The sequence below is a fragment of the Myotis brandtii genome, unplaced genomic scaffold (assembly GCF_000412655.1).
Source record: "Myotis brandtii unplaced genomic scaffold, ASM41265v1 scaffold125, whole genome shotgun sequence".
Lineage (NCBI taxonomy): Eukaryota > Metazoa > Chordata > Mammalia > Chiroptera > Vespertilionidae > Myotis > Myotis brandtii.
The window spans coordinates 11862979-11874286 of record NW_005354385.1 but is presented as its reverse complement, the minus strand read 5'-3'; the positions used below and the strand labels follow the sequence as shown (position 1 = coordinate 11874286).

At 40.1% G+C, this 11308-nt stretch overlaps 1 protein-coding gene across 2 annotated transcripts in view; it reads left to right on the top strand.

The window, feature by feature from the left end:
* The first annotated feature begins 6 nt into the window (after positions 1 to 6).
* WDSUB1 (WD repeat, sterile alpha motif and U-box domain containing 1) overlaps positions 7 to 11308 on the top strand; it is a 49765-nt gene continuing 38463 nt past the window's right edge. For both annotated transcript variants that reach the window (XM_005859338.2, XM_005859337.2), the window contains exons 1-4: positions 7 to 17; positions 2797 to 3218; positions 5543 to 5727; positions 6577 to 6669. In XM_005859338.2, the coding sequence (XP_005859400.1) occupies positions 2821 to 3218; positions 5543 to 5727; positions 6577 to 6669 (676 nt within the window). In that variant the 5' untranslated portion in view covers positions 7 to 17; positions 2797 to 2820. The remainder of the gene's footprint in view (positions 18 to 2796; positions 3219 to 5542; positions 5728 to 6576; positions 6670 to 11308) is intronic.

The following is an 11308-nucleotide window of genomic DNA, read 5'->3' as shown; positions in this document are numbered from 1 at the left end:
TCCCTGCGTGCGGGGGAGTAAGTCGCGGGCTTTATTGGGGGGATTCTGGGCACTTTCGGGGTTGCTTTGGACTAGGTGGGGGGTGTTTGTTGACACGGTGGCCCGGGGATGCAGCGTCTGCCGTGACTGCCGAGGCCTCATCGCCCACACTGAGGCTCGGGCTGCTCCTCCAGGCGGACGGGGCTGAGTGGTCTCTGCCCGGGACTGTGGCCCGGAGCTGCGAAGGAGCGGCAGCCCCTGTCGGGGACATACCTGTGTGCACTGCACCCTGGGGTTGGACTTCCAGGGAAAGGACCACTGATCTTGTTTCAGTATAATAACGCGGGGTCATCTGCCAGGGTTTTACCCGTGTGTGTGTTTTGTTGTTTATGTTTTAGGTTTTATTGGAGTTTATGTTTGAAAAAAAGAGGCTGAACTTTTGGGCTAAGATGAAAATGGGAAAAGGCGTGCTCCACCTTTTTGTAGAGGTTTCTGAAAATAAGATTAGAACAAAAAATTATGAATTGTACAATCCAAGGTTATATCTATCCCTTCAGAGCTGATTATTAATTACCTCATTCTACACCATTTTTTTCCACTGTGAGATTTTTTTTTTAACTATTGGTAACTTTATTTTAAATTTTCTCATTTTTGCATTTATGTACACATAATATTTAAAAGCTAGAACTCAGTTAGGTTTGGAAAAGAATAAATATTCAACAAATATTTACTTGAACACTGTTTTACACTCTGGATATAGAAATGAGCCAGACGGACAAGATCTCTCCTCCTTTAGAGCTTACATTCTAGTGGGGAGACAAATAACAAGTACACCAGATGGTAATTGCTAGTCTGAGGATTGATATGCTAGGCTAGAGAGTGGCTGCTTTAGGTTGGGAAATCCTCTCTGAAAAGGGACACTGAAATTGAGATTTAAATGAAAAAAATAAGATCCCCAAAGACAAGGGAAGAGAATTTCAACTGCTTTACTAGTAAGACGACTGAAGATCAGGAGTCTGGCTGGGGAGGCCGAAAAAAAAATGAGAGAGAGGAAGTGTGGCAGGCAAGAGCTAACTCATAGGGTTTTGTAAGCCCTGGTGAGAAGTTTGGATTTTATTCTAAACTAGAGGCCCGGTGCACGAAATTTGTGCACTTGGTGGTGTGGGGGTGGTTATCCCTCAGCCTGGCATGCACCCTCTCCAATCTGGGACCCCTCGGCAGATGTCCGACTGCCGGTATAGGCCCGATCCCTGCAGGATTGGCCTAAACCGTCAGTCATACATTCCTCTCACAATCTGGGACTACTGGCTCCTAACCACTTGCCTGCCTGATTGCCCCTAACCCAGTGGTTCTCAACCTGGGGGTCGCGACCCCTTTGGCCATAAGGAGCACCAGGGGCCAGGGTGTTACTCTAAGCAGTGGTTCTCAACCTGTGGGTCGCGACCCCTTTGGCGGTTGAACGACCCTTTCACAGGGGTCGCCTAAGACCATCCTGCATATCAGATATTTACATTATGATTCATAACAGTAGCAACATTACAGTTATGAAGTAGCAACGAAAATAATTTTATGGTTGGGTCACAACATGAGGAACTGTATTTAAAGGGCCAGAAGGTTGAGAACCACTGCCCTAACCGCTTCTGCCTGCCAACTTGATCACCTCCTAACCGCTCCCCTGCCGGCCTGATTGACACCTAACTGCTCCCCTGCCGACCCAGTGGCCCCCAACTGCTCTCCCCTGCAGGCCCAATGGCCCCCAACTGCCCTCCCCTGCAGACCTAATCACCCCCATCTGCCCTCCCCTGCTGTCCTGGTCCCCCCAACTGCCCTCCTCTGCCGGCCATCTTGTGACAACGTGGGGCAGCCATCTTGTGATGTGAGGGCATGAGGGTCAATTTGCATATTACCTCTTTATTATATAGGATTTTTCCATTTCTTTCTCTTGGTTTCCTGGATTTATTAATTTAGTTCTTCAACTCAATTTATTCTTTATCACACAAGATGACAAAGCATGACATGATAGTTTACTACACTGCCATTTACATTTTGAATGAAACCTTTTGTTAGTCTTTATGAGTGAACCCTACAGTTCTGCATCTTAAAGGCAGAGCAGGGCCTTGGCTCCATCCTATGGAAGGAGCAGCTGAGACTGTTAAAATAGTGAAAATCTCTTTGAGTTGAGGTGAGCAGATCTGGAATGAGACAGTGAGGAGAAGTAAGGGAAAGTCTTCAAAGGTGAAATGTATACCTGACACTTTAGATATTCAATGTCAAATCAATTTGAAGTTATTTGAGGAGGTTCTCTTTTAGGAGTTATGGAACTTAATTGGTATGGCAGTGGTGACTGTGGTCATCATCAGAGTTTATAGTCTTATAAATGTGTTTTTTTTTCTGCCAAATTACCCTTGACTGTTAAAATAGTGAAAATCTCTTTGAGTTGAGGTGAGCAGATCTGGAATGAGACAGTGAGGAGAAGTAAGGGAAAGTCTTCAAAGGTGAAATGTATACCTGACACTTTAGATATTCAATGTCAAATCAATTTGAAGTTATTTGAGGAGGTTCTGTTTTAGGAGTTATGGAACTTAATTGGTATGGCAGTGGTGACTGTGGTCATCATCAGAGTTTATAGTCTTATAAATGTTTTTTTTTTTTCTGCCAAATTAATCCCTGGTATAATAGATTGTCCTTTAAAAAATATGAATGTAGGAGCTTTCATTGAACAAATTTTTAAATTGATTCTGGCCCCTGTATATGGATTCAAGTTGCATTTATTTGCTCTCGAGGATCAAGTAACCTTTACCTATTTAAAAATTGCAGGATATTTTACTTCAACTGAAGAACATGGTGAAACTAATTCACACATTAGCTGATCATGGCGATGATGTCAACTGTTGTGCCTTCTCCTCTTCCCTCTTGGCTACTTGCTCCTTGGACAAAACAATTCGCCTCTACTCCCTGAGTGACTTTACTGAATTGGCACACTCACCATTGAAGTTTCACACCTATGCTGTCCACTGCTGCTGTTTCTCTCCTTCAGGACATATTTTGGCATCATGTTCAACAGATGGTACCACTGTCCTATGGAATACTCAGAATGGACAGACATTGGCAGTGATGGTGCAGCCCAGTGGGAGCCCTGTGAGGGTTTGCCGGTTTTCCCCAGACTCCACTTGCTTGGTATCAGGGGCAGCTGATGGAACTGTTATTTTGTGGAATGCGCAGTCATACAAGTTACATAGGTATGGATATTTAAACCCTTTCCGTTTTCAGTCCTTTTAACAGGCCTATGAAAAAAAATATTTTCATGACTAAGATTCAGATAAATTTCAGACATCACAAGGAAAAATATTTTGACCTGTCTTCTGAAGGTCATAAGAACAGATGTTTACTGTGATTCTTGATTTTTGTAGCTCGTTGGCTCAAGTGTTCTTAATAAAGTAATGGCCCTGGCCGGTTAGTTCACTGGTTGGAGCGTCACCTGGGACTGAAGGGTCGCAGGTTCAGCTCTGGTCCAGGGCAGGTACCTTGGTTGCAGGCTCCATCCCTGGCTCTGGTTGGGGTGCATTCGGGAGGCAACCAATCAGTGTGTCTCTCTCACATCGATGGTTCTTTCTCTGTGTCTCTCCCCCTCCCTTCTACTCTCTCTAAAAGTCAGTGGAAAAAATATCCTCGGGTGAGGATTAACTAATAATAATAATAATGGTTGGTATGTCTCACTTTAAAAGACACAACTATTTCCTTACAAGATTCTTGCTGGGTTAGAGACCTAAGCCCAGAAGGAAGAAGCTTGTGATCAGAGTGGTATTGTATTATCATTTCTTAAGAAAAACAAAACAAAAAACCCCAACACCTGAAAACTGTTGGATAAAAATACATCAATTAATTTACATGAGTAATGTTCAACTAACCAACATTAAAACTATGTACTTTTGTGTACTTACATTGTGGCGAAATGTTTATAACACAAAATTTACCATCTTTAAGTGTACAGTTCAGTGACATTAAGTACTTTAGAAACCATAAACATTTAATTGTTACTAATTAAAATAGCCTAATGTACCTTCCCCTCTCCCTACCCCTCGACATCGTTCAGAGCACAAATGCCAGCTGGTAAACAAGTGTTGCTCATTTAGGTTTAGGTCTTTGGGTTGAAGAAGCTGATGTGTTTCAAGTGATGTTAATAAACTGTTTAAAGAGAAAGCTCAGAAAGAATGGAATGTCTTTAAGTCATATTCTAGAAATGAAATAGAGCTGTCAGCTGAGGAATCTTTTTGAATTCTGCCTCTATAGCATTAGTTCACCAATGTATGTGATTAATGATATAAAATGATACTGCTATAGATTTGAGCACTGGATGGGACTCTGCACCAATCATTGTTTTTTTACTAGTTTATTTTTCCTAAATGAGAAAATGATATTGTTAGCACACTAGCACAGTGCTTCTTCATCTTCCCAACATCATTTTAACTCGTTAACAGCACTTTCTTTTCATAAAGAATTTGCATTTGAAGATGAGGTGAAAGGCCTTACTATTGCTTTTGGGTGATTTTAATACAAAAGTTGAAAGTACCTTTAACCCCAATAGCATGTTATTCAATAAAAATAGTTTCATCACCCTGGCCTGTTTGGCTCAGTGGATAGAGCGTCAGCCTGCGGACTGAAGGGTCCCGGGTTTGATTCCGGCCAGGGGCGCATGCCTGGGTTGCGGGCTCTATCCCTGGTGGGGGGCGTGCAGGAGGCAGCCAATTGATGGTTCTCTTTCATCATTGATGTTTCTCTCCCTATTCCTTCCTCTCTGAAATCAACAAAGAAATATATTTAAAAAAAAAATAGTTTCATCTTTTAAAAAAATATGTGACTAATTTATGTTGTTGGGTGTCATCACTTTTGTTAAGTTTTGTATATCTTAATGTGTCCATACATACCAACTTGCTGTGCAGGAAAATAATATGAAGGTATGTGAACTTTGGTTTGGCTTGAACATGTTAGTTAAGATAATATGGTTCTCTTTCATCATTGATGTTTCTCTCCCTATTCCTTCCTCTCTGAAATCAATAAAGAAATATATTTTAAAAAAATAGTTTCATCTTTTTAAAAAATATGTGACTAATTTATATTGTTGGGTGTCATCACTTTTGTTAAGTTTTGTATATCTTAATGTGTCCATACATACCAACTTGCTGTGCAGGAAAATAATATGAAGGTATGTCAACTCAAAGCAAAAAATTGGCCGAGAGATGGCTCGTATCTTGAAAAACTTGTTAGTGGGGACACTCGTAAGTCAAGACCCCACTGTATCTTAATGTGTCCATACATACCGACTTGCTGTTCAGGAAAATAATATGAAGGTATGTGAACTTTGGTTTGGCTTGAACATGTTAGTTAAGATAATATTTAAATCCTCTTATTTTTTAGAAAGCAGGTTTTAGTTTATAGCGTAAAAAATATTTTATTTCTACAGGCATTTATAACCCTTTCTTTCTGGTTCTGTAATAGCCAAGAAATTGTGCTATAAGTAAAAGGTGCTAGGAAATGAAAACCTCCTTTTTTGCTTTTATTCCAGATGTGGTAGTGTTGAGGATGGCTCCTTGGTGGCCTGTGCATTTTCTCCCGACGGAAACCTCTTTGTCACTGGCTCCTCATGTGGAGACTTAACCGTGTGGGATGATAAAATGAGATGTTTGCATAGTGAAAAAGCACATGATCTTGGAATGACCTGCTGCGATTTTTCTTCACAGCCAGTTTCTGGTTAGTTATTTTATTCCTTTAAGCACTAGTGAATCCTGTTTGTAATTTGTATATGACTTTTGGTTCTTGTTTCATCAAACAAGGAGCCCTTTTATTCATTTTAAGGAATCATCCTTTTCCATTATGTTTTCTAATCGCATTGAAATTACAAAGAGATATTCTATGTGAAATCAGACTCTTTAGTATATGTATGTTTTTGGTTACTAGGTCTTTGAAATCTGGTGTGTATATTACGTCACATCTCAGTTTGGACTAGCCACATTTCAAGTGTTCTGTAGCCACATGTGGCCTGGCATTACCTTGTTAGCTAGCTCAGGTCTAGACAGTAGCAGGATGGTGTTGGCATTCCCCTATTTCAAACCCATCATGGCTTGTTAAAATAATGTTAAAGTAAGATAAACTATCATATCCCAAAACACAAGCCCTATAAGTACATTTTCTGTTTCCCTGCCTCATCTCAAATCACACGTGGCCTCATGCATTTTCTTGCCACACTGGCCTTCTTTCATTTCTTCAGTGTTTCTAAGATTTTTCCAAGGGTTTTCCACGTGGACCCTTCACCTGGTTCACTCTTAATCCTCCTTTAGATTTCAGCTGGAAAGAAGTCACTCTAGATGAGCCTCCCCTGCTCTTACCTCCTAGACTCAATTTAATTAACTCACCTCTAATTCCTTGGTAGGGCCAGACCAAATGATTTCGTGGACCTTATACGGCCCTTGGGCTGAAGGTTCCCCACCCCTGAATTAATTGGATAGAATTATCATGTCAGTATAAAAAAGTGAAATATTTTTGGTTTAAATGTTTTTATCAATTATTGTGTACTAATTTTTAATAAATTTACATTTTTAGATGGAGAACAAGGTCTTCAGTGTTTTCGATTGGCATCATGTGGTCAGGATTGCCAGACCAAAATTTGGGTTGTTTCTTTTAGCCATATCTTAGGTATGTATTCAACTAGTAGTTCTCTAAAATTGTTTGTGATCCAGATAAAATTTCTATTTTAATTGATCTTTTTGCCTAAGGTCCTCTGGATATCTAAGAGTGATTATTGAAATGTTTTAAGAACTTTTAACCAGAGTAAGACATACAAATGTTTTAAAAAGTTTGTGCTGACTGCTGATTGTGACCTTACTGCCAGCACACAGAGAAGTAACTACACTTTGCACTTTATCTGTTTTCAACTCTTTAGGTGGTTTTCACACAGTCTATAAATACGGTTTTTACTACCAGATTTTAAATTTATTCACTGTAGTTATTGTTCATTGTTTTTCTTGAGTCTTTTCCTCGTGCATTGAACTATTCCTTCAGGTGACCCTTTAGTGAAGAAACTGAAGTCATTCAATTTTGGAACACAGTGTCCCTTTATGTTATTTCTTTATTAATTTCTTCTCTCCTTCCTCTCTTTGTATAACTCCCATTAATTGTGTTGGACCTTCTGACATGATTTTCTATGATTGTTTCCCCCACCACCACCACCTCTCACATTTATCTATTTATCTTTTTATCTTTTTTTCTACTTCACTGAAAAATTCCTCAGCTTTATCTTTAACCTTCTTTGAGTTTTTTCAACTCATCGATCACATTTTCAATTTCTAAAAGCTCATCTCCTCTATTTCTTTTTCATAGTGTCCTCCTTTTATTTTATGAATGCAAGATCTCTTAAAAGCTTTTAGGATATCAATGAGAGGCTTTCTGTTTTGTTTTTAAGTTCTCTTGTGTCCTGATCATCTTTGTTTGCTCTTGGGCTGTTCTTTTTGTTGTTTGTTTGTTTGTTTTTTGTTTACCCTGATCTTTCTCTTTCTTTTAGTTACTTAAAGCAAATGTCTGGTAGTTTTGTATTCCATTGACATTTAAAAATTAGACAATAGGATGTTTAGAAGCTCTGTGCACATGGTGGTTTGTTTTGCTGACTTCCCTTTAGTATAAGGAGGTGGGTAGTTGACCCTTATTGGGGAGAGGTTGGGAGCTTAGAGAATTTGGGGGTTCTGACCTCTGGAACTGCCCTGGAGCTCCCCTGGCAGTTATTTTCCTTAGAAATGTTTGCCTGGGGAAGAGCATCTGGCTGTGGAGCAACATGCTGTGGCAGGTCAGGGAGGAAGACACTGAGTGTTTCATAAACAGACCTCAGTTACCTTTTCTATTTCCAGGTCTATATTTGTGTCATTCAGACTTTCCTTTCCCCCAACTGTTGATAATCCCAAATCCTTTGGAGTTTCCTAGGGCAGATTAGTTTTCTCTAGGCATTCTGGGCTATTACTCCTCTGAACTATCTATTCAGTTAATTTCCCTTCTGCCTTCCCAAAATTGGTTTCAGTTTCTGGTTTGCTGATGCCCCATTCCTGTTCTCTTCATTGATGTGAATTTATCTTTATTCCTTTATTAACACTTTATTTTTTTAATATATTTTTATTGATTTCAGAGAGGAAGAGAGAGGGAGAGATAGCAACATCAATGATGAGAGAGAATCATTGATTGGCTGCCTCCTGCCGGCCCACACTGGGGAGCAAGCCCACAACCTGGGCATGTGCCCTGACCTGGAATCGAACCATGACCTCCTTGTTCATACATAGACGCTCAACCGCTGAGCCATGCTGGCTGGGCCCTTTATTACCATTAATGGGAGCTCTGAAATATATGGTCAATTGGCCATTTGCTTCAGATGCCTAAAAATATTCTTATTGTATTATCTAATAAGCTTCAGTTATATCACAGACTACATTTTGTTCATAATTATTGTGAAAGATAAGCAAAGTGGGACAGTAGTTGAAGTGGTAAGCACAGATTTTAACCAGTAATACACTGTTGCAATAGGGAAAAGAGTCCACCATGAACTGAACTCAACCTCTGGTTATACAGAGGTTACTGGGCATTTTAAAGGAAGAAGGAAGATGGGGGGGTTGATTCATGTGAAACCCATCTTGGTTTGCTAATTGGAACTTAAGGAAGTTAAACTACTAACTTCCTACAGGGCCTGGGAGTCAGGAACCTTATTTTCAGGTGTTGGATGAAATAAATACTAAAAATTTTTTGACAGCCTTGAGTTTTCTCTTGTAGGCACTTTAAGGAGGCTAGAGCCATGCTGGGGATGCAACCTTGGGCTCTTAGAAACTATGTTAGTCTTTATAGGCCAAGATCAAGGACTAGTTGAGAAGACAACTCAGAAGAATCTGGCAGAGTTTTGTGTTTTGTTTTTTTATAGGGAGTAATGTCACAGGAAGGCCATAGTATTCTGCCACCCATGAGGAGTAAGCCCAAGTTGTTGTTGGATGTGTTATACTCAGAGGAGCCATTCTTCAGGTGCTCTGCTCTCTCCACACCCACCTGACAGAGTGTGGTCAAAGAGAGACTCTTTGTCATTATACTAGTGTATAAAAAAGGGCCTATTATCAGGAAAGAGATGCATTTCTTTTTGTGGAAATTTAGTTATTTCATTGTGTATTAGGTTACACTTAGTAATGTAGTATTCAGTTACTTGCTGACGAGGATAAGAGTTCCTTTATTTCTCTCATCTATCCTACCTCTGCCTTCTGTTCCTATCAAAGTAAAATTCTTATAAGAAGCCATGAACATAGTCGTATATATATAGATGTTCTATATTTGTAGATGTTCTAAACACAATATATTTTAAATAAAGTTGTTTCAAAGTAAAGCTTCTTATACCTTGTCTGGAAAATGTGTCTTTACACTGATTCTTTTAAAAATATACATAGCAGCCCTGGCTCGTGTGGCTCAATTGGTTGGGCGTCGTCCATGTTCGATTCCCAGTCAGAGCACAGGCCCAGGTTGTGGGCTCAATCCCCGGTAGGGGGCATGCAGGAGGCAGATAACCAATGTTTTGCTCTCACATGGATGTTCTCTCTCTTCCTTCCTCTCTCTAAAAAATCAATAAAAAATCTTAAAAAGATATACATAACAGTTTATTAATGTTCATTTAAAACATTTTTATAAAGCATTTATGTCATTTGTACCCTATTTTAATTGCTTATCTGTGGGGGAGACTAGATAGACATATGTATCTTATATTTGAGAATATAACCTTTTCTTATGGTCATATTGCAAGTTTTTTGGTCTTCATTTGGTTGGTGGCTTAACATTTTTGCTTTGTTTGATTGATTATGCCTATTTACTGATCTGCATGTTCTAAACAGTGCTTTTAATGCCCATGTCTGTTCTCTCAGATAAAAATGTATTTTTTTCTATTTTGAACAGAAATAAAATACATATTTAATAATAAATAAAAACAAATATATTTTTTTTCTTTGTTGTTGAAACTTGCTCTAATGATCTTTTTGTTTAGTTAAGTACTTGCCATCTTAAGAGCCAGTAACACTTCAAAAAAGTTTTCATTTGGTCTGAGAAAATTATAGATTTCACTTAGTTCCTTGTCTTCTCCCACCCCCAGGGCAATTTCTTCTTAATAATTATTTTTATAGGCTGTTACTAAAATATACTGAGTTCCTTTAAAATAGTTGTGATATTTCTTTTCAAGAGCTTATAGAAAGCAAAAGATTTTAGTGTTACCATACTTGGTAGGCATAAGATATATTGGAATTATAAGATGTATAAATTACCATTGATTATTTTTCATGTATGAAATGAGAAAATATTTAATATCAGATTTTAAAAACTACTGCTATTTGATTCTTTTTAGGCTTTTGGGAAATTGATATATGTATATTATTAACTGATCCTATATAATAAAAGCCTAATATGCTAAGTGTCCGGTCATCCGGTTTTTCGTTCAACCAAAGCGTAATATGCTAATGATATGCTAAGGCCACTCAACTGCTTGCTATGACATGCACTGACCACCAGGGGGCAGACAGTCAACCAGTGGACCAGTCATTATGACGTGCACTGACCACCAGGGGACAGACGCTCCAACTGGTAGGTTAGCTTTCTGCTGGGGTCTGGCCGATCAGGACTGAGCGAGATGGGCCGGACATGCCCTGGAACCCTCCCGTGGCCCTTCCCAGCTGGCCAACCTTCCATGTCCCTCCTTGGCCCCAATCGTGCACTGGGTACGGGGTCCCTCGGCCTGGCCTGCACCCTCTCACTATCCGGGATTCCTCCGGGGATGTTGGAGAGCCAGTTTTGGCCCAATCCCGCAGGCCAGGCCGAGGGACCCCACTGGTGCACTAATTTGTGCACCGGGCCTCTAGTCTATATAATAAAAGCCTAAGCGACTGTTATGGCAGAATGACCAGTTGCTATGATGCGCACTGATCACCAGGGGGCAGACACTCAATGCAGGAGCTGCCCCCTGGTGCTAAGTGCACTCTCACAGGGGGAGTGCTGCTCAGTCAGAAGCAGGGCTCACTGCTGGCAAGTGTAGCGGCGGTGGCAGGAGCCTCTCCTGCCTCCGTGGCAGCACTAAGGAGCAGCGAGCCGGGCACTAAGAATCAGCTAGCTGGACAGTAAGGAGCAGTAAGTAGGTGGCGGTAAGGAGCAACGGGTCCCGGACTGCGAGAGGGCACAGGCTGGGCTGAGGAAACCCTTCCCCCCCCAGTGTATGAATTTTGTGAACTGGGCATCTAGTATATTTAATATTATTAAATATATTTTAAAATCAAATACAAAG